Here is a 23,096-nt window from a genome sequence, read left to right on the forward strand (position 1 = left end):
AAACAGAGGGAGTGGTAGGTCTGCTACTGCTAAACAGTAGATAAAAAGTTAGTGATTACTTCTAATCAAAAGTGAAGAAATGTGAATATGAAGATAATGAGGGCTCTCCCCCACTCCTACTGGAAAGATTATAGTTAGATATTAAAGAGAGTAACTTTTGCTACTTCTGTGTGCAGACTAGATTACAGGTAGCTCCAAGTGAATGTTCAAGGGAAGGGAGACACCTGGTTTCAACCACTTCTTTTAGTGTCATTTGCACTACAGCCTAGAGCCAAGGATGACTTGGTTGCCTCCAGAACCAGAAACAGCATAGTTGTGAAAAACGTAGCAGAGCATTTAGCCCAAGGGGAAGGCGGCTGTTTGGTTCAGCATCGTGCTATCCCAGCTCTGTCTCTTTTGGAGCCTGAACAGACTGAACCTCATCACCCTGTCTTGTATTGCAGTCCCGTCAAATCACCTGAAGCAAGAGATCTGAATCATGCAGATACACTCCAGACTGTTCAAATTCCATCCCAAGCTTCGTTTTATTCATGGTTGACTTTTCACAGGTTCCAGCTCTGACAGTATCTCAGGAGTCCCTTCCACAGTATCTGACTCTTCCCACTTTGGAAGAGGAGCCTGAAGGTCTCATTTAGAGCTGAGAATCACCTCAGACTGACAAGTGTGTAAGGCTGCAAATCCTGAAGTATACATGAAGATATAGCTGGTGATATCCACAGTCATGTTACCACATCCCATTCCTCAGTTTTTCATCAAGCTCAGGATGTACACAAACCTCAGCTCCTCTGGAAATCTACATGTGTAATAAGCTAGGACGTGGCCTTAACAAATAGGTAAAAATAACATTTCTTCATCCAGTACATCAGCCATTTAGCACAGATGACTGCATGGTAAAGACAGCTTCCTGTATTCTTTTAGTTATTACTCCCAATTTCTGACAGCATGTATGTTTGATCACACTGTAGTTAAGAAAGAATCACTCCATTGTAACCACTCCACAAGTAACTATTTTAGAAAGACGATTTGATCATGTATTGACAGACAGGGTGTAGGCTGGGAATAATGTCTTTTCAAAAACTTGCCCAGAGAAAGCAGTAATTCTGCTTGGCCAATTAACTGAAATTCCAGTAGGAACAGAGTGTTTCTATTTCTGATGTCTTTGAGCAATTCCAGTAACTAATACTGTTAAAGCATTGAGAATTGCACAGGCAGTAGAGCTGATGCATAGTCATGAAACATTTTTCAAAATTATAGTGAGGCTTTTATGACTTGCAAATAGATTTTTACAAGCAAACTGAAAATATCTACCCAAACCAGTTACAGAAGTTACTTTCCCTCAGTGAATTTCTAGTTTGCATTTTTCATTCTGCATTACAAGCTCTCTAACAGACAGGACTCAATCCTGCAATTAAATACAAAATTGCGCTTGCAACAATAGTCTGTTCTTATGGGAAAGAGAGTGGATTTGTGACATTAATTGTGAGCTCACTGTATAATTGAGTAGGAAGGGAACATGGGAAGTGAGCAAAATGTCTATTTATACAAGAAACATTTGATCCTAATTTAAAAAAATAGTAAGAGAAGTTACTTAAAAAAACCCAACTTATCCCATTTCGTCTGTCATTCAGTAAGCAGTACTCCAGGCTTCTTAATTACAACAGCATCACTGGGTTATGTGTCTTTCAGCTGAAAGCAACAGGAGCTTTGTTTCTGTCTTCATAGAGAGCAAGAGGAAGTATGAAGTATTCCCACCAATTCCCTGACCTCCCCAAAAACTTGTACCTGTGAAAATTTAATAACGATGTTCAGAAACGAGCCCCCGATGACTGAACACAGAGTTACACAGAATTAGGATTTGAAGAATCCTACAGGTCATAAACTGTGCAGCTTTTTTTTTTTTTAATGTAGATTTTCAAATCTATTCAGGCAGCTGCCAACAGATGGTTGCTTTTGTGCTGCCACTTCTGTTTCTACCACCTTTTTGCTCGTCTCGGCAATGCACTGTTCATCTGGCTTCTGAGATCTGTTTCTGTGAACAAAACTACTCCCATTAATCTTTAGGAAAACTGGACTCTCAGTCCAGAGCTGCAGAAAGACAAGCAGACACTGTTAGTAACTTTACTACCTTTGAGCACCCTGAGCTTATAGATGAGGGCCAAATTTTTCATCATCACAGGAAATCAGTAATGAATTTGGCAATATCCAAGGAGTTTAGCCCCGTATCATTCTCCACCAAGAAGCAACAGTGAGCACTCTGGGACAGGGTACGGGTACAGATGGAGTATTGATATGTTCTCAAAAGTTTATGTAAGCAACAATTCACAAACTTCCAGCTTTAAAGCTTGCATTCATTTAATCTTGTTTAATATTCTTACCCTACGTGAACTTATAGTACTCCTATTTTAGTTGCAGAGCTCCTTCAAAATAACCACTGCCGGGGCTGACCAAGCGTCTTTTAAGATAACATACTCCCACCTAGTGGCTCTCTTACAGTCAGGAAAACGCACCATCTCCAACAGAGAAGTTCACTGTGGAACCCACATTTAAAGAACAAGCCAGATATTTACAAAGTCGGTGTAACTGCTCAGTAGGTTTAGAAATGTTGATTTTGAATTCCTGTTTCACTGTTTTAACATCTAACCAGAAATCAGGAAGGAATAGTTAAGCTGCATAACACTGATTTTGTATATATATATAGTTGCCCACAATGTAGTTTAGTTTTTCACCGTAGTTTTGGTTGTGTCACTAGACTTTGTAGGAAAGACAATAGCTAGATACAGAAAAGCATTTAAAAACCATTCTGTTAGGTGTAGTAAGGAACACCATAAGAAACCTCAAAGAGAAGTCATGGGATTCTGTGTGTGTATAAGACACAAATATATAAAAATATGGGTGTATGTGTATCAATGAAACACACAAAACAACAGGTAACATTGCTTCAGACTTTCCTAATTGTTTCTCCAAGCAAATCACTATATCCTTAAAGCCTCAGGAAAAATATAAAGAAAATTACATTGAAGCATTGTAAATTGTTTAGCTATAATTGGCATTGAGAGTCCAGAGTTTCCTAATTTAAAAGCTAGTTAGCAGCTTACAGCAGCTGGATTAAAAATTAAGAGGATGTGATCCTGATACATTGATGACTTTTGAGATTCTCAGAATCAGGAGGAATTCAAAGCCAAGTATGAGCAACCTAAAGAAAGAGTTGACACTCTCCATTTTTCAAACTACTCAAAAGGTAATTTAGATATTTAAATCTAGGAAAAGTATAATGAAATCTTGTTCTCTACTGTTTCACTCAATTTAATTTATTTCCAGAATTATAAAATATTCAAAAGCTAACGTGATATAAAAGTATTTAGCCTCCCTAATAAACTTCCATTTAATATCTAGGTCAGATCAGGTATAACCAAAGACTTTACAGTCTGACATCTGATGTCTGGTTCCAATACTGAGACATGCTCTAAGACTTTCACAGAAACCACCACAAATTCAAATATTTTTTGGCAATATTTGTACAGAAATAAAAAACTGAGCAGTGACTGAGTGAAGACTGTCTCTGATCTTTCCAAACCTCCCAGCTGAGGACTGAGACACCAGTGGTGTGACAAAGGAAGCCTGCTTTGTAGTTTTTTGTGCTTCACATACTTGTGTAAAGAAAACTCTGGTTTCAAGGTTGTTGGGGCAGTAGCCATTTTCTCAGCAATCCTCTTTAATTCCTATTGCACAGAGGTGAGGAGGATATACCTCTGTTTCAGAATGCATTTAAAACATCTGCCTAAAAAGCAGACTGGAAAGCATTCTGCAATGGTGGAGCATCAAAAGGCTGCAGCACTATAGGACAAGATTCCTTGTCTTCCTTGGCCCTTCCCTCTTTCCTGTCCTTTCATCACTTCTGTTTCCTGACATCCACCTCTTCTTCCACCAACCCTTGGTGGTGTTACTTTTTCCAGCACTTTCCACCTGCTCCTTCCCTTTGGGAGTTAGCTTTATTGCCAGAAAACTGCCATTTCACTCAGTGGTAAAAGGTATGGCTTTGTCGTGAAGGGCCCAGGTTTTTAGAGGGAACAGAAAGCAATAGTTCTGGAGGTAATGGGGTAAAAAACATTAAAAGGTATTTTATACAATCTTAATGCACATTTTGCACTTGGTAATATTGGCTTAAAGTTGATTTGATTCAATTTACATCAGTGCAATTGTTGCTATTCATACTTATCAAACCGAAGACAGAACATGCTTCAGGATCCATTTTTCCATATTCATTGCATATGTGCGTGTTAAAATCGTGTGGCATGTCTCTTAAAGTGGTTTACAAAATAATGGAATTCTGTATGATGTTTTTTCTACAAGTAATAGTCTGTACCTCCAAATGCTTATTCCAGCAATATCAGATCTTGTAATTTTATAATTAAAAAATATTTCAACTCTTTAAGGCAGAAAGCTGAACAAGAGCAAACTGCACCTTTCAAGAAAAAAGTCCCTTTAGGCACTACAGGCTAGGATCCTCCTAACAAACAAGCATTGCAGTATTTGATAAAATGAAATCCAAAATAAAATGGACTGATTGACTGAAACGAAGTCTTTCCAGACAGCTTACTATAATTAGATTTACAATCATATTATGTCTAGGTTTTCTGCAGAGACCTTTGTCTAAACTTCAAAGGATGTCTGCTTCCTTTTAAAGTATTTCTACTACCTACATATCAAACCTGTCAGAGTGCAGAGAAATACTACATGCCCTCTTTTCCTGCTCCAGGCCATAGTAAAATTTACACTGACCAAAAAAAAAGCTAATGCTTCTATTAAAGTATATTACAACTGCAGTAATAGCCCACTCCAGGAATATATATGCTGGGGCTTGCTAGCATTCCAATAAAACAGAAGTTAAACATCAAGGACTTCTATGTTACAGCTACCTAAAATAACTTAGAAGGAAAAGCACTGTCTGGTGCAGTGCTATAAAATAAAATGTGTAAGAAAAAGACCTCTTTCACATTTTCAAATCTAGCCAAAAGAATATGTGCATAATTTTGGCAAGACTCTGCCCGCATTCCTCATCCATTAGATTTGTGAGAGTTTCAACTAGACATTAGTGAGGAAACTAACTCAGTGTTAATAGTTTAAAGCTTTAGGGCAAATAGTACATTATTTGCAGTTTTAAGTAATTTCCTAACCAGAACTGGTGCCAAATGCTTTTTGGTAAATCATGCTGTAATTCTCGTAAAATAATCCTAAAAAGGTTTCTGTTTATCAGGTTTGAAAGCTGAACAGCTATGTACTAAGGTACTAATTCAATAAAGCAATAAAAAACCTAAATACCGTGATAAATACCAAAACATTGTTTGGGGCCTGGTCTTCTTTCCCATCCTTTAGCAAAAGTTCATTATAAACAAGTGAATTAAAGCTTTCATGTGTGTAAAATCTCTTCTGAAAATATGAAAATTATCTACTATACTGCTTGATTTAATAAAAAATATTGCATCTTCCTGTAAATCTTGTCTTATCAGAAAAAAAAAATACAAATATTCAGCTCAGAGTTTATTACGGGTCACAGCAAAATCCAAGAAAAATACAGGATGGAAACAGTTGTTCTTAGTAAAACCTAATTATACTGAACAGACTGTCAGAGAAGAAAAGCAGCTAGCACCTGTGGGCAAGGGTGTACTGAGAACTCCAATACCCAATTACCACATGGGGAGCAGAGGAAGAAACGGATCATTAATTTCTTCTAGAAAGGCAGGGGTCACCAAGAAAACCAAATGTGTTTGGTCCCTATAGTTCCTATGTCTGTCTTTGATGCTTAATAAGAGGTAGTAAACATTGAATACTTTTTGGGTTTTTTGGATATTCTCTTTTGTTCATGCCAAAAAGTGAAAAATCTGATTGCAAATCTGTATGTTTTCCTTAAGACTGTCTGCTAGAGCAACACATTGTACTCCAGAAATGGCTGTACATGCAAAATATCCAGCAAGATGTCCCTTACATGACATACAAAGAAAATGCTGAGGAGTTGTGGGTTTGGGTGTTTTTTTCTTTTTTGATGTAAAAGAGATTGCCTGCATTCTTTCAGTATTTCCCACCAGCAATAACAACTGAGACATGTGGAGTTTTCTGCCAGGGAGTGAGCAGTCTCCAAGGTAACAGGGACACAAAGCCGCAGTCAAAATGTCACAAACTTAATTTGATGTAATATACCCAAAATTAATTCCTGTGAAAGCCTTCGTGGCTGATTTGGACAGGGGTGAGGGGGAGAGAAGGTGGGAGAGAAGAAGGCACCTGAAATGAAAAGGTGGTGAAATTTAATCTTATTTTGCTAAAAACAACTTGAAGTACTCACTAACTAATCCCACACTCCTTATTAGCCCTGGTACGCTTGATGTGTGTCTACTCACATGAGCCCTAAGGAGTTGTGATGGGAGTTCAGGAGCAGTGCCAGAACTGCAGGGCCTCCGACCCAACCGGCTTTATAAGCGTCTGTAGTTGTTATGAAGTTCACGGGGTTCATTTCCAAAAGACTGAAGTATTAACTAAGCCAGCAGAGATTGAAAACAGACATATCTTCTCCCAGGCAACCAGTGATAGCACAAGAGGACATGCAATCATAGAATGTGCTGAGTTGGAAGGGACCCACAAGGATCGAGTCCACCCCTCAGCCCTGCACAGGACCATCCCCAAGAATCACACCATGTGCCTGAGAGCATTGTCCAAATGCTTCTTGAACTCTGTCAGGCTCGGTGCTGTGACCACTTCCCTGGGGAGCCTGTTCCAGTGCCCAATTACCCTCTGGGTGAAGAACCTTTTCATAGCATCCAACCTAAACCCCCCCAACACAACTTCAGGCCATTCCCTAAGCTGCATCAGGGAAGGTTTAAGTTGGACATCGGGAGGAATTTCTTCATGGAAAGAGTGATTAGACACTGAAGTGGGCTGCCCAGGGAGGTGGTGGAGTCACCATCCCAGGGGGTGCTTAAGGAAAGACTGGACATAGTTGACAAGGTGGCGTTTGGTCATCATCATCATGGCTAGGCTTCACAAATGAAGATTTAGGAAGGCTCTATCCACATTTGTTACAAGCACGCTGGTGGCTAACGAGGCTAATATGAGATAGACATATCTGATTGCAAAAGGCACAGCAGAAAGATTCCTTAGGTGGTGTATTCTGCAAGGCACGATTCTTTCTGCACTGTCTTTTCTCCTCAAGAGTGATCCTGCGTGCTTTCTCAAGGGCATCAGCAGCGTTATAGATGGTGTGTCTCCAGACCTCCCGATTGGAGGCCTGAGTAGACCAGTTATGTTGGTCAATATGGCCAAGGCTGAGATGTTGTTTCAGGGAGTCCTTGTATCTTCTCTTTGAGGCTCCTCTCGTGCAGCAGCCGGTGGCAAGTTCACCATAAAGCAAGATCTTAGGGAGGCGGTGGTCCTTCATCCTTGAGATGTGCCCTGCCCAAGGCAGCTGTGTTCTCAGTAACATGGCCTCAATACTTGTGACTGCTGCTTGTTCTAGAACAGATGTACTGGTCACATAATCTGACCAGTGGATGTTTAGGATTGTACAAAGACAGCATTGATGGAAGCGTTTTAGGAGACACAGGTGGTGGTTTGGTCATAAGTTGGACTCAATGATCTGAGAGGTCTTTTCCAACATAACTGATTCTGTGATATTTCACTTAGATATTACTGGTCAACATGGACCTGCGCAACACTAAATGCTCCCTAGGGCACAGATGTGCACCAGACAACATCCTAAAGGCCCAAACACACCTTTTCAGAGCAGATATAAGCAAAAGGACACAAAAAAATTACCAGCCAAATTCTGAAAAAGCGAACGGTGCCCTAAACAGCTGACACTCCTTTTGGAATGGAGGGGAAGATCGGGCATTGGGAGCGGGATGGGAGCTGCTGAGGCAACGCCGCGTGCGCGCCTCGAGGGCGGGCGGGGGCAGCGCGCGCCGCCCCAACCGCCACAGCGGCCGCCGCGCACGCGGCGGTCAGACCCCTTCGCCCAACCGTCGCCGCTTTTAAGAAGCGCTCGCGTGCCGGGCACGTTTACCTCGTCGCGATTGGCTGACGCTGCCTGTCGATCGCTCCTGTGCCCGCCCCCCGCGCCCGCAGATTGGCCGGGCGGGCCCGAGCGAGGGAAAGCTGTGCCTGCGGGCCGGGCGCGTGAGGCGTTGGGTGGAGGGGCCGCCGCTGCCGCTGCCCGGGGAAGGGGAGGGGAGGGGACGCGGAGTTTGCTGCAGTGTGTCCGCCGTCCCGGGCAGCGCTTTGAGGTGTACGGCTCCCGACGGGACAACGGGCAGTCATGCCGTGGCCTCGTCTCCCTGGGGATAGCGGTGGGTTCGGGTCCTTGTCATGCCGTGGGGAGAGGCGGAGGTAGCGCGGTGAGGGACGAGGCGCAGTGGAGAAGGGGCCTTGCCATGCGAGTCGCGGGAGGAGCGCTGGGTGATTCCGGGGATGTTGGGCTTCTCTTCCCTCCCTGCCCCACATGCTGCCGTGCCTCCTGGCGTGACGCTGGTGCCCTCGGGCCCGCCCGAGGTTGGCTCGCTTCCTCCATGGGCCTGCTGTGGCTCCTCAGGGCTTCTTCGCCCCTGTGGGCGTCAGCTCCCTTCATTCCAATCTGGTGTCCCCTTGCTGTGCGTACTGAAAACGGCGTTCTTTCACGTGTGTTTGAACTCAACGAGACAGAGGGAAAAGCAGTTTGCCTCTCCCTTGCTCCAACTCTGTTGTTATTTCCGTACCTTGTTAGGCCTGAAGCTGCCAAAAGATTTCCTAATTACGGAATTATGTTTGACAAGGTGTCTCTTCCGTGCAGCTGTGAAAAAAGTCTAATTCACTTGCTGGAAGGAGATGGGACATTTTCTGCAGCAGAAAGGAGTAGTGCTGTTACAGCTGTTTCCTACTGGGGAATTTTTTGCGCTCTTCCCTGCTTCATTTCTGGAATCTCATTTTGATGTAGCCAGGAGTTGTTAGGGGTTTGGTTTTTTTAGTGTCCGGTGACAGATGTCATATAAAGTTCTCCAGAGTGGTTGTTTGCATGGATTCCTGTCCCAAAATGAATACCAGCTTTATAGAAAAGACAAAATAGATCTATTCCCACCAAAAGTTGTTTTTTTCTAGGATGGGAAAAATCACAGTTCTCTTTATTGCCATTCTGATGAAGAGGTTTGTGGAGTCTGTTGTAATGTCATAAGAAGGCTGTCGTGAAAAGAATGCACTGAAGAACAGTTATTACTTTCATTCAAAGCACATTTGAAATGACAAAGCTGGGTCATGATGGGGGGAGGCCACTTCTGGACAGTAACGTTGCATAGCGTGCGTAAATGCGGCAGGGGAGCAGTCACTGCATCACTGCGGAAACCTGGTGTATAATATTTTGAAAACTTCAGCTTATGCAAAATCATTTTAACTTGAGATACTGGGGTAGTTTTCAGTGGAATGTGTAAGTGAAGAATAAAAGCAGTAGTAAGCATAGGTGTGGTTACTGTTTTGTGTGTGGAGGCAAAAGCTTGCTTAGGGTGACCAGCAATCATCTGACAATGTATTATATATAAGGATGGGTGTGATAACATTTGGTATATTAGCTACTAATACTTTTGCTGGTTTATTTGGCTTTATTTTTACTAGGTCTTCTTTCTGCTACTGGTAAGGGGTTAAATAGTTAGCTATCAGGTAAAATAAATAATCTGCGTAGATAATTTTTTTCATTTGAATAATTGAGCTCAAAGTAGTAACTTGAAAGTTAATTTTTTAGGGGCTTGACTAGTAAAGTTGGTAATTACCAAATGGTGTGATTGTTTCCCATCACCTGGATGATAGAAACCTAAAGCTGTTGTGTGAGATCTTGGCATGCCAGAGGAATAATGGACAGAGCAGCAGCAATCATATTGATACACTTGTTTAGTTTTTGGAATTGTGAAAATGGATAAAGCCATGAAAATAGGGACTCCAGAGGTGGGATTATTTCAAACCCGTAGTTTTGCAAGAGAGTTCTGCTAAATTTTATTACATATTGGTATTAATTAATTTACTTTTGTTAATTAATTCTTTGAGTTCTTTAAATTAATAAGGCATGTGTTTCTTTATATTTTTGTACTAAAATACAGTTGTGAAATAATTGATATTTTTATGGAATGTATTAATAAGAAAATATCACTCTGAGTAGTTTCTCTCTTACACAACTGCGATAACATGGTTGATGGAAGAATTTATTCTTCTACTTAAGGGCAGCATTCTTAAAAAGTAGCTATGATACTTATGTTGTGATAGCTGTGATACTACTTGTGAGAATTGGAATATAGAATATATAGTTGCTGGTTAAAGTTCAAGATTATCACAGCTACAGAACAATGTCTGAAAGCAAATACCTAAAATTATAGTGATTGGATTTAGGATTGAAACCTTATGCTAAACAAAGTAACAGTAAATAAGCAGTATAGCCTGAATTGTTTTTCTGTGTTTTGGTAGCTTCTGTGTGCATATAACAACTTAGCATTAGCTGAATTGGAATGTCTGCAATGTTCTGTTAAAGCTGTTGCAGATATGCATGAAGAAAATAAAACTGCAGCAAATGGATGTGGCAAAATCCGAAGTGGTGCTCAGAATGGGGCTGCTTTACTTGCCCTGATGGAGAAGACTGGATACAGCATGGTTCAACAAAATGGGCAAAGAAAATTTGGTGGTCCTCCACCAGGTAAGCATTTCTTTCGAGATTATGAAGTTTACTTTCTGTAAGGAGAGCTGTACTAAATCAAACTGAAAATTTGTGTAGCCTCAGGTTGCGTATCTTGACAGTGACCAGTAGTAGAAGCTTAAGGAAACTGTAAGAAACACAACATGTGCAGGGTCCTCATACGCTTTACTGTTTAGAGCAGTTCAAGATCTCTTGAGCTAGACTACGTTGAATGTTTGCTTTTGGTGGATTTAAGAAGTCACAGCTTTAAAAGCAGCTAAAGTGGACAGGTAACAGAACAAATGTGGAGCTGAAAATGCAAAGCATGTTCTGTATGACTGACAATACACTTGAAAATGTTTAGTGGCACAGAAGGGAAAAACAAGTTGGTGATGGAAGCGTAACCTACTTTATTTCTTGTCTTACCCCTTACCACTTCCATTGGCCAAAGCATTTTTGTTTTAAATCTGTGCTCTGAGAGAACACCACTGAAGATAATCTAACTCATTTTGTTTTCAGAGTTGACTATGAAACCTTTATTTTAAATAATTTTTGCAGTGTCCTTGTTGACATAAGCAATGTACAGGAATTTTGCTATTGCCATTAATCCTGGTCCTATGAAATGCAATACAGTAACTCTTCTTTTGGAATCAGATTATGCACTTAAACAGAAGGCAGACAAATTATTTGTGCTGCTATTTCAGTTCATTCTCACTTGTGGCCTGTGATCCCATGTCTTTATAAGTCATGCTCATAAGCATGAACTGCATTACTTATTGCTATAGTTTAAGATATGGCTGCATCAAAATTATTTCTCTCTGAAAGTTTTTTCCACCTAAGATTTTGTATATACTTTTACTTAGCCTATGTAAAATAGCAAAAGGAAGCCTTGTGAAACTGTCACCGGGAAAAGAACTGCAGGGCATCACTAGCTACTTCCTGAGGGTTCAGCCTGTTCTTAAATTATTTATACATTTTTTACATTATAATTTTGACTTTTAATTAGAATATTAGACAGTGTCACATGTATTTGTTTAGCAAAGCAACTTTTATTAATCTGTTAATCTTTTCTGAAAGTAGATGTGTTTGACAAGGTATCTCTTCCATAAATCTACTCATTGACATTAGTTAGATATCTTTCCTTAAAATCTTCATGTATTTTCATACTTGCTTAGGTTGGAAATTGCCCTAAGTTACTAGAAATGGTTTTAGGCGAGATGAGACTTGAATGTTTGAGACAGCTTGTAAGTAACTACAATAACCTTGTAAATTAAGAGCTTCACTATGAATTTTGCCTGTTTAAGATGTGGTTTCTAAAAGCTTGTATTGCTGCCAAGGGATAGACCCAATGTCAGCTCTTTTTTCAGCAGATTTGCCTGAAAATTGTTGTAAAGAATTACAGGTTTTATTCCACCTGGCAGTAGCACACTTCTTGTTCAGTTTATGCTGATTGTGGGAAATGTATCTGTGTTTAAAAAAAAAAAAAAAGTGTGTTTAAAAAAAAAAAAAAGACAAAATTGAATTTTCATTGTTTTGTTTGGGTCCACTGTTTTGTTTGGGATGGCTGCAGAGATAATGATGTCATTAGGTGTGTAAATCATTAGATTACATGGAAGTTTAAGATGGCATGGATCTCACTAACAGTGAGAGGATTATAACTGTAATGTTGATTGAAGTTTGATTACTTGAACTGTTGCAAAAATAGGAGTCCTATTTTCTATCATCCAGTGATGAATCAAATACCCAGTCAAGGAAACTCTCTGGTCAACTACTTGAGGATTGCTTTTGATTAATTTTCCATGTTTGCTCTGCTAAGTACATGACACTCTTTGGCAAAAGAGGCACAGACCAGTTTTCTTTATGTCAAGAGTCCCAGCTTGCTCCAGTTGGCTGTAATGTGCTGTAATGCTAAGTTAGTATGCAGCTTTAAAATTAGAAAGGGAGCTTTTTATATGGTAGATGGCTTTTACTTGCTGAGAATCACTGCTACTAGGCTGAGAATGATGTTGAAATTTGTGTAATTAATGAATGAGGATTGTTATTTAATTTCATGGCTTGTCTGCACAATCAAGCATAGCCTCCTCCCTTTTTTCCCCGACTGAGGTGTGCAGTTGCTTTTGTCTTTGGAGCTCCTAAGTGGTGTACAATTGGTTTATTCTTTTTAAGTGGGAACCGACTGGCACGATGTGAGTGATGGCAGTACTGGCCTGCAAATATTGTTAGTTTTTGTGTCTGGTCAGACCTCAGGTGAAGTGGTTTATAAAGCTAAAAATGGTAAAGATGTTGAATGCTGTGTGGAACAGAGGACAGGTTTTTTCCTAGGTAAGTCATGGCGGTGTGGCTCCAAAGGCATATCAGTTCTGATGCCTTGGTAGCTTCCCTGTATACCAGGTAGTTCTTAGTGTACAGTTAGTGTACAGTTTATAGATAAAAAATTGTTCTGTGAGAAGGCAAAATTTTCCCAATTCTGTTAATTTTTTTTTTTCACAAGTAAATTACAGGCTCTTTGACAATACTTAAGGAAAAAGTGTTAATTACAAAATTGTCTAAATATATTTTATTCTGAACTTCAAACCAAAGTAAGTTATTTAATTAGCTTCTTGTTTTAACTTGTCATCAGTAATTATTTTTTCACCTTGCTTCCCTTTGCTTTGTGATTCCTTACTAGTACTTACTAGTACTTACTGAGTTTTGTGGGTTTTATTTTTTTGAACCTTCTACCTGATTTGTTTGTCTAATTTAAAAAAAGAAACCAACAAAACCAAACAAAATTTTTAAGATTTTTTTTAATTATTTTGGGAAAATGAAGTGCTGTTATTTTGCAGACCATAACTCCATATTTTTAAATTCATGAATTCATTTTTACATTATCTGTTGAACATATCCTTTAGCATATATGACAGAGATATAAAAGAATGTGTGAATGTCCTTGGCTTAAGGAGAGAGGCATGGATGTTCTTGTTTTCAGATGTCAGCCTGAGACTGACTTGTTCTGTGGATTTTTTTTAATTTATTTCCTTTTTTCCTACACTCCAGCCTGTGAAAACTGTGGTCTGTTTTTAGATGATAACTGTTCAGTCTTTTTGGCTGTTGAGGAAAGGATGGCTCCATATCCCACCTTCCTTAAGGAGTCCTGTTTTATTGGATGAATGAAAAAGGTGGAAGCAAAATGTTTGGACTTTTTGAATGATGTCAAGGATGAAAAAAATATGCTGCACTTGGGACCCTTACCAAAATGTCTAAAAATATGGGCAAGAAATGCAGAGAAACTTTGTGCAACTTTAAAATGTTGCAGTAGAAAATACAACTGAAGTTCTTTCTCAGTTGTCTCTGTCAGTTTCATTAATAACTGACATAAAATTATAAGGGACAAAAAATGATTGAAAGGTAGACTCTTAGTAAACCTGTCAGTATTTTAAAATACCCTAGTTCACTGTGTTGTCACTCAGATTCCATTGGGAAAAAAACCCAGAAGATGAAATTAAGAGAAATACAGTCTGTGGGCTTCTGGTATTTTTTTATTTAAACATAATAAAAATAAGAAAGAATGGATGAAAATGTGCTAGTTTTCAGTTGAGATTAAAAATAACTTACATCTTCAAATTGGGTGTGGGGGAAGTGTGCCTATCTGGGATTTGTACTAAGATTGCTGTTGGACAATTTTTTTTAAGGTTGGGAAGGTCCTCCACCACCTCGTGGATGTGAAGTTTTTGTGGGTAAGATTCCTCGTGATATGTATGAAGATGAATTAGTTCCTGTTTTTGAGAGAGCTGGGAAGATCTATGAGCTCAGACTGATGATGGAATTCAGTGGTGAGAATCGAGGCTATGCTTTTGTGATGTACACCACTAAAGAGGAAGCCCAGCTAGCCATCAAGATTCTTAATAATTATGAAATTCGTCCAGGGAAGTTTATTGGTGTCTGCGTAAGCTTGGACAACTGCAGGCTATTTATTGGAGCAATTCCTAAAGATAAGAAGAAAGAAGAAATACTGAATGAAATGAAGAAAGTTACAGAAGGAGTGGTGGATGTCATTGTTTATCCAAATGCCACTGACAAAACTAAAAATCGTGGCTTTGCTTTTGTAGAATATGAATCTCACAGAGCAGCTGCCATGGCTAGAAGACGACTAATCCCAGGTAAAACTGTAATTCAACTGAGTTTTTGTGGGGAGTATCTGTCTCCAAATTGTGGGGAGCGAGGTGGTGGATCATCCCCGTTTTCCATTTTTAAGACATTTTCAGAAGTACAAAACTGCAGTAGTGCCTTTTGGCTAAGGAGGATTTTTTTTTAATTACTATTTTTTATGTTTTGTGGTTTGGTTTTTTTTTTTTTTACTTTTTTTTGTAAGAAACTGAAATTGAAGCAATTCTAACTATCAAAAAATAGACATCAATTTTATAAACACAAGCTACTGTAATTTACACCGATATGTATTTGCATGGGCACACATGCGGTTTTCATTTACATGCACGAGGCCTTGCACACAAATTCTCTTAAAACTGAGCTTAAAAATTATAATGCTTTGCATGTGTCCCTTATTTGGGTGTCATGAGTGGTGTTATTGGTGTTTTATTTAAGCATATTGGAAAGGTCTTTAATCTTTTACTAGAAAATAATTTTAAGAGTTTAGCAAGTAGAAGATACCTTTTTCTTTGCACCTTATTTTATACATTTTGAGGGAGGGAAAGTAAAAGGAATTGAACGTGCTGAAAAAGGAGGGAATAGGTAGAGTTAAAAAGCAAAATTCTGGAAGAGAAATTAAATAGACGGGAGATGAAACAAAACAATAGAGTTGAAGAAGCAAAGTCATGAAAACAGATAATACAGCATCGGCCTTGCTGAAATGAATGGCAAAACTCCCTGTATTTATTAAGGCCAAGATGTGGGCAAGTCTTGTGTTGACTGCTGACAGAGTGTTAGGAAGACGTGTTACCTAAGATTATATAATATGTATATTATATATATGCAAATATAAAATGTGCAATGTATAATATGTAATATTTGCAATAGGTAATAATAAAATATATAGTATAACACATAGAATTACATGTAGAATGTGTATGCATATATAATTATTTATACATACATAGATACATACATATATATATACATATGCAAAGTAGTGGGAGAAATACCTCCAGATCACTGAATATAAAATAAACTAGTTGTGTGATATGGAAAATGATGGGTTGATATGAGTATCAAAGTGGGTTTGGTTTTGGATTTTTTTTTTTTTTTTTTTTAGTTTAGGTTCTGGCATCTGCTATAAGATGGAGTAAGGGTTGTGCTAGTGATATATATTTAGATTACTTTTTCCAGGTGTTGACTATACTTTTTAAAGTGGTAATATTATTGAAGAGGCTGTGTTTACTAGCTGGTAAAATACACTACTTTTAGTCTCTTTATGTATGTGTGAATATGCACGTCACAAAGTCTTTGTTTTGACAGCTTATGGTGCTTAATGAGCCCTAAGGGTACAGATAGAACACGTAGGGTTTTTGAAAAATCTCATTAACATTTCCAAGTTGCTTAAGCAGATGCAGGCAACAAACCCCAGTTTCATGTGGTATACATCATGTTTGCTTTTTGTAGAGGTAGTTTTCCTTTACGTGTTTCTTATTTACATAATGCTTCTTTGCTGTAGGAACGTTCCAGCCCTGGGGTCATACTATTCAAGTAGACTGGGCAGATCCTGAGAAAGTAGTTGATGAAGAAACTATGCAGAGAGTTAAAGTATTGTATGTAAGAAATTTAATGATATCTACTACAGAGGACAAAATTAAAGCTGAATTCAACAAGTTCAAGCCAGGAGTAGTTGAACGTGTAAAGAAGTTGAGAGACTATGCTTTTGTTCATTTTTTCCACCGAGAAGATGCAGTTGCTGCTATGTCTGTAATGAATGGAAAGTGCATTGATGGAGCCAGTATTGAGGTAACACTGGCAAAGCCAGTTAACAAAGAAAGTTCTTGGAAGCAACATTTTAATGGTCAGATAAGTCCCAGTTCTGAAAATCTCTTAGGGTTTCCTAACAAAGAAGATGGTACTCAAAAATCCTTGGGGAAACCGGCAAGTCTTTCAGTTCGTCTTAATGGCCAGCACAGTCCAGGCTCCCCTGAAGTTGAAAGAAGTACATACCCTTTTTTTCCAGGAATAAAGCTTACTCCAATTAGCATGTATTCTTTGAAGCTGAATCACTTCAGTTCTGCAGTAATGCATCTGGATTACTTTTGTCATAAAAATAGCTGGGCACCGCCAGAGTACTGCTTGTATTCAACAACAAGTCAGGATGGGAAAATACTCTTGGTGTACAGGGTGCTTATTTCTAGTATTGCAGATGATTCCCAGAGTTATTTCATGCCAGAAAAACTCTGTACAACGGTAGAAGATGCAAAGGAATTGGCAGCACAGTTCACACTTTTACATCTAGGTAAGCATTAACAGTTTTGATTAGTTCTGAAGAACTGAAGCTATTGCTTTAAAGTTGTTCTTTGTGTATATATCTTGGCATGTGGGTGTATTTTCATGTAAAGTATAAGCTAGTCTGCAGAAGCATTGGTTCTTGGATCAGTTGACTCTAGACCATCAGATGAGAGCACTGAAGAAACACTGTAAATGTCTGAACAGTCCAATGCCAGGGTCATTTTTGATTGCATTTGTCTACTGTAATGATGTATAAGGGAAAACTAGATGACACTTAAGTGACTTAAGTCATCTGTGTGATGATTATGGTGCTGAAAATTTATTTGAAAGTCTGTCTGTGTTTTACCGTCTTCATTTATGTATATTGCATTTTTTAAAATTAGTATGCAACTATTAGAAAAGGGAAGTTTTTATCTGATAAAAAGGTATGTTAAAATCTGTTCTTTTCATAGCTAGGAAGACAGATCACTGCGGTTCTGACAGTGTTATCCCTGTTGCTCTATAAAGTAAAATACATAAATAATACAAAATATAAAAGTTTTGCTATATAGTTCCTGCCTACCATTTTTCAGAACATGCAACACACATAAAAATCCATTCAGATTGCAGAACTAATTTCTACAGCCACGTTGTTTATTAATAATTGTAGTCATCATCTGATTAAATTTCGTGCTCAAATCAGAATTTTATATCTGTTACTTGGATTTGAAGGCTTTTACAGAGCCATACCATAATGGTTTGATAAATCATACTCTCAGGCACAACTGTGTATATACCACTTGTTATTTTGAATAGTTTCTCTTCTTAGTTCTTTTTCTGGCCTTTACATTCTCTAATATTTGAAGATGAAATAGGACTGATCTTTATAGTTTTGCAAGTTTTATGAACCATCATGTAATTTCTTTGATTTGCTGAGTAATGTTCTTGTGCATTTGTTGCACAGTTTCTTACAGCATGTCTACATCAGTAAATGCTGTATCATGAAATGAATGCTCACTAGTCTTTTTCCAACAAGGTATTTTTCTGTAATTACAAAAAGAAGTTTCTCATGAATCCTAGAATCAGGTGTGTTTTCCTTGCCCTGCCCCTCCTTGATAGCCCTTCCCCTGTCCCCCATTTTTTGCCCCTTCCCTGTTCCCCTTTTTGCCCCTTCCCTATCCCCTCTTCCTTATACCCTTTTCTTCGCCCTTTGACACTTTCCTGTCCCTCCTTCTGTGCCTTTTCCCTATCTCCCCTTCACTATCCCCCCTTCTTTGCCCTTTCCATGTTCCCTTCCCCCTTTATTTACCCCTTCCTGGTCCACCCTTTTCTTGGCCCTTCTCTGTCCCCCTTCCCTGTCCCCCCTTCTTATTCTTTGACCTTCTCTGCCTGACGTTGCCAGTCTCCACCTTTCTTCAGCCTTTTCTGCCTTTCCCTTTTGCCCTTTTTCTCTGCCCTTCTTCACCTTCTTTGACTGGTCAGACCTACTTAGCCTGTCTTACCTTCTCCCTCAAGTTCTCTGCCCTTCTTCAATGTTTATTGCTCTTCTGCTCTTCTCTGCCGTTCTCTGTCCCCTCTCCACCCCTTTTTCGTAGGGGTCCCCCCTCCAACCACCAGTGTTTGCCCTTCTCTGCCTATCGCTGTCAGTATTTGCCCTTCTCGTTTGGCCTCTCTGTTCCTTTCTGCTTGTCTCTGCCCTTCGCTGCCACTTTCCACTGGTCTCTACTGTACTTTATCCTTGCTTTTCACCTTGCTTGTCTGTCTTGCTCTCCCTATCCTTCAAACTTCTTTTCTTTACCCTTTATGTCTTTCTCTCTTTGTGTTTCTACTTTGACTTCTTTATCTTCCTGTCTTCTTGTCCCATCTTCTCAGCCCATTTTTTCACCTTTTCTGCCCTTCTTAACCCTTCTGCTCTGCCCTTCTGCTCTGCTGACTCCCTTTCCCTTTGACTTTCTTTGCCCATCTTCCCCTTCAGCCCTTGTCTGCTCTTTCTCATTCCACTCTATTGCCCATCTGTCTTCACCCTTCTCCTTCACCCATCTTCTCTGCCCTTCTCTGCCTTTATTTCTACACCACCCTTCTTTTTCCTTCTGCTCTGCCCTTCTTTTTTGCCTATCTCTGCCCATCTTTGTGAATCTCTTCTTTTGTGTGCCCTGCTCTGGCCTTCTTCTTTGACCTTCTCTGTCCTTTTCCTTTGCCCTTCTATGCCCTTCTGCCCTTCATTCTCTGCACATCTCCACTTGTCTTAGTCCATCTCTATCTTCTCTGTCCCCCTTTCCCCGTTCTTCTTTCTTCTTTGGAATTCTTTTAGTGAAGAATTATGTTGAAGAAGATAGGCTTGTTCAGGTAATACAAACCAGTTTCTTGTCTAAGTGTGTGTCAGAAGTTGACTGGATTTTTTTTATTATTACTATTATTTTACTTCAGAATTGGAGCAGTGCCAAAGTTTTTGGATTTTAAGTGTTTTAGTTTTTCAGTGGTGGTAGACAAATTTTTTCTGAGTTTCTTATAATATCAAGGTAATACAAACAGGTTTGACTTCAATTACTGTTATTTCCATTTATTATTATGCCAGGCAGTGTCTGAGGCATCAGACTTGGTCATCCTGTATAGTGCAGCTCTGGATAGAAACATAATGAAATCATACAATACAGGAAATAATGGTTTTCTGATTGGCTGTGCATGCATACAGGGCTCAGGACTGCATCCACAAGTTTAGTTTGAGTCTGCTTTAGGAATGCAAGGAGGAGAAAGGAGAACAGATAAAGAAGTTTATATTAGAATACATTTAATTCATAATTTTGGCCCAGTGAAACAAAATTTTCAGGGAAATGGAAGCAGAAATAGTAACTAAAAAGTTACATGAAGTCCAGTTCTATTGGTGACTGCTTCACTGCTGTTCCTGAGAGGTAGTTTAAGAAAGACTTCTCTGTTCCCTTCTGTTCCCCCTTCTTTCCCCCCATTTCTTTGGGTTTGGGTTTTTTTGGTTTGGGTTTTTTCCCTCACGTGTTGTAGTTTTGGTTAATTGGAAAAGCTGTTGCTGATAGCAAACTGTTAAAAGTAGTGTTGCCATCCTTCTCATCCTCATACTGCTACTTAAACTTGTTCTGGAAGTCTCTTGATATGTAGGCTGTGGTGAGATTTCTTCTTTGGATGAATTTATAGCAGACTTACTGCAGCCTTAACTATGATACCTTTTTTTTTTTTTTCCCAATGCATGGCTAAAATGTAAATAAGCTTTTTCTTTTTGCTTGAGTCCTTGCTTCTCCTCATTTTTTATTTGGCGTGCCCAAAGGGTCTTGGAGGAAGAAGAACCTCCAAAGGGCAAAAATTTATACATTGTCTCCAGCAGTGGTGTCTTTGGTTTGCATTAGTAGAAGGTGGTGCTTTCAGATGGTCAAAGTGATGAGATTATTTTCAATAATAAAATAGTAAGTATTTCTGACTGGTTTCGTACACAATGTGAGCAGCACTTTGCTGGTTGAGCATCTGTTTCCCTATTTTTCTAGCTATTAGGGGCCACACTTTTATAACCCAGATAATCCTGAATACAAAAGATAATAAGGGTGCTAAACTCAAAATAGTTGTGTGAGGCTTTCCTTAAAAGAGGAATGAAGACAGTTTCAGGTTTTATGCTTGACCATACATGCCTGCCTATTTTGTGTCTTACAGATAGTGTTGTCTGAAGATAATATTTTCTCTCCTATACTTCTCTGGGGAGGAATCACCAGAACAATTAAAAATGTTAGATTAAGAATGATTATTCACAGTTGTGGGCAAATCCTGAATGCAACACAAGTTTAAACAAATGAAGAAAGTATGTGTTGAGATTCTTCTCTCTTCAGTTATAATTAGAAGTGCTGTAGGGAAAAGATTTTAAGGTGGATTTAAATTATCAGCATTTTAAAGCTTTTTAGCCCTTCAGTGTGCCATACAATCACAATTAATGTGAATTGTTATTTAGCAGAATTCCCAAATATCAGGATTGGTTTTTGACAGCTGTCTACGTAATGGCCCAGTGCTAGTAATGCTTTCTTGTTATCTTTAACTATACTTTTTTTTTTCCTTCTTTTTATGGCCTCTGTGCATTCTTGTTTGTGAGGATTTGGCCTTGCAAAGAGCATACAGAGCCCTGTTTTGAAACAAACATACAAGGCTGACTTTTGAAAGATTCACATCTTTCATGTTGGTAAAAGGCCTCTTTTTGATGTTGGCACTGAAACAACTTATTTTGCTTATCTAATCTACAGCAGTAGTTTTTGTTCCAACTTTATATATATATATATATATACACTATGTTGAAAGAAACATCTGCAGCTCAAGAAGAGTTGATGCTAGATGTGACAGAGGATCCCTCCTCACTGAAGTGTCTGTTGCATGCTTTGATGTGTTGATTGAAGCTGCACCGATCCATGTGTTGTGGTTTTTCTTTGGGCTTTGGCGGCTTTGTTTGGTTGGTTTGGTTTTTTTGATAAGTAGCAGTGATTTGAGGAAAGTCTGACTGTGCTTCTTCATGCATGTACAAAAATGACACAGGGAGTAGTTCTTTCTGGTAAGTAACTTCTTTTACAGGAACCTAATTTTTTGGCCACTTAATTTTTGCTAATGTGTACAGGTTAGTTTTGTTGGTGGTTTTTTTTTTTTCTGTTTTTTTTTTTTCCTGTTTTTTTTTTTTTTTTTAAATTTATTTTATTTATTTTTTAAAGCATATAGGCAGACTAAGGTAAGTAAATGAGAAAGGGCTGCTTTGATGGAACTTTAAGATTGGACTGCTATGATTAATGATCTCAAGGCATTCTGGTTTTTGTGGTGTGTCTTTCTGTATTTCCTATCACATAATAGAATACTTGTTTTTTACACAGTATATACAGTACTGTTATACAGCAGTCTTGAGCAGACAGCAGTACAACAATTAACCACTTGGTGTCACCTGAATATTTTGGAAAGGATGCTTCTTAGAAAGTACAGGAACCTATGGTTTCACTGAAAGATGAATAAGCTGTATTTTAATGTTGCTAGATAAAATCATTAGCAAATTAAGGGAGTGAAAACAGTCAGGTTTGCTTAAACCTACAGAAATTGCATGTCTGCATGTCCATTTGTGAGAAGGAGAGCAGAGTTACATGTTGAAGTTCCAGAAGGTGAATGTAGGTGGGGTAGGGCAAGAGGGGAGCAGAATAGAAGAAACCCCTGAATGCCCCGTAGAAGTAGTTGATACATCTTCCATTCTTTCGGTTCTCATTTCTACACAAGTAAGTCTGTGCCTTTAGAAGTTACACAACTCCTTAGTGTCATTTGCAGAATGGTGCTTGACTGTTAAATGTGGCATCCAGTTAGAAAAGCATGGAAGACTTCCTATTCTTGCCTGTCCTGGAGGCTGACTAAATTTGGCTGGAGGCTGACTAAATCTCAAGTTTGGAGACTGTATAGGTGTGTAATTAGCATACACTGTATATTCCGCCTCTGGTTCAGCAGCAGTGTTAGTGCAAATCCCAAAACAGGAAGTGTTAGTTATCATTCAGGTCCTTTGCATCAGTAATGTAGATTTGTAGCTTATGGAATCAATCTGGCTCGTCCATATGACTTTGAAGAACAGGCAGAAAAGAACTTGAAGTTCCAGAGATGTGCTCTGAATTACACAACTTTCACCTCTCTTTCTTTAGTAAGAGCAAGCATCTGAACCCTGGAAAAGCAGAACAATCTTTAGAAAATTATGTTTTGTTCGTTTGCATGTTTTAATTGCTGCTGGTGGAATTCCACTGATTTAAGAAAATACTGGAACATGTCAGAATCTCTTTCTGCTAGAAATAAATAGGTTAAGATAACACCCTCTGAAGCAAAGGCTGAGTTCTGAGAAGTTCTCTTACCTCCTGAGTTTTACTTAAGGGTGATGGGGAAGAATGGAAGAAGTTTTGGTAAAGCTTCCTTGGTTTCAGGGATCTGCCAGGCTTTAAATGGGTATTCCACTAGAGAGTATTGTTTGTTCTTTCACACATGCTATTTTGTGTGATGTCTCACTTTGACA

The 23,096-nt window shown here is 38.9% G+C and overlaps 1 protein-coding gene and 1 long non-coding RNA gene across 4 annotated transcripts in view; one reads left to right on the top strand and one right to left on the bottom strand.

Annotated features, from left to right (window-relative positions):
- Positions 1 to 505: 505 nt before the first annotated feature.
- Positions 506 to 7,998, bottom strand: LOC135413103 (uncharacterized). Its single transcript, XR_010430089.1, has 2 exons — positions 7,804 to 7,998; positions 506 to 680 (listed from the first exon to the last, which is right to left on the bottom strand). It is a non-coding gene; the product is annotated as an uncharacterized LOC135413103 (long non-coding RNA).
- A 171-nt stretch (positions 7,999 to 8,169) lies between these two features.
- RBM46 (RNA binding motif protein 46) overlaps positions 8,170 to 23,096 on the top strand; it is a 43,550-nt gene continuing 28,623 nt past the window's right edge. For all 3 annotated transcript variants that reach the window (XM_064652298.1, XM_064652299.1, XM_064652300.1), the window contains exons 1-4: positions 8,170 to 8,333; positions 10,529 to 10,690; positions 14,341 to 14,808; positions 16,317 to 17,099. In XM_064652298.1, the coding sequence (XP_064508368.1) occupies positions 8,303 to 8,333; positions 10,529 to 10,690; positions 14,341 to 14,808; positions 16,317 to 17,099 (1,444 nt within the window). In that variant the 5' untranslated portion in view covers positions 8,170 to 8,302. The remainder of the gene's footprint in view (positions 8,334 to 10,528; positions 10,691 to 14,340; positions 14,809 to 16,316; positions 17,100 to 23,096) is intronic.

Source organism: Pseudopipra pipra, chromosome 4 (assembly GCF_036250125.1).
Source record: "Pseudopipra pipra isolate bDixPip1 chromosome 4, bDixPip1.hap1, whole genome shotgun sequence".
In the NCBI taxonomy this organism is placed as follows: domain Eukaryota; kingdom Metazoa; phylum Chordata; class Aves; order Passeriformes; family Pipridae; genus Pseudopipra; species Pseudopipra pipra.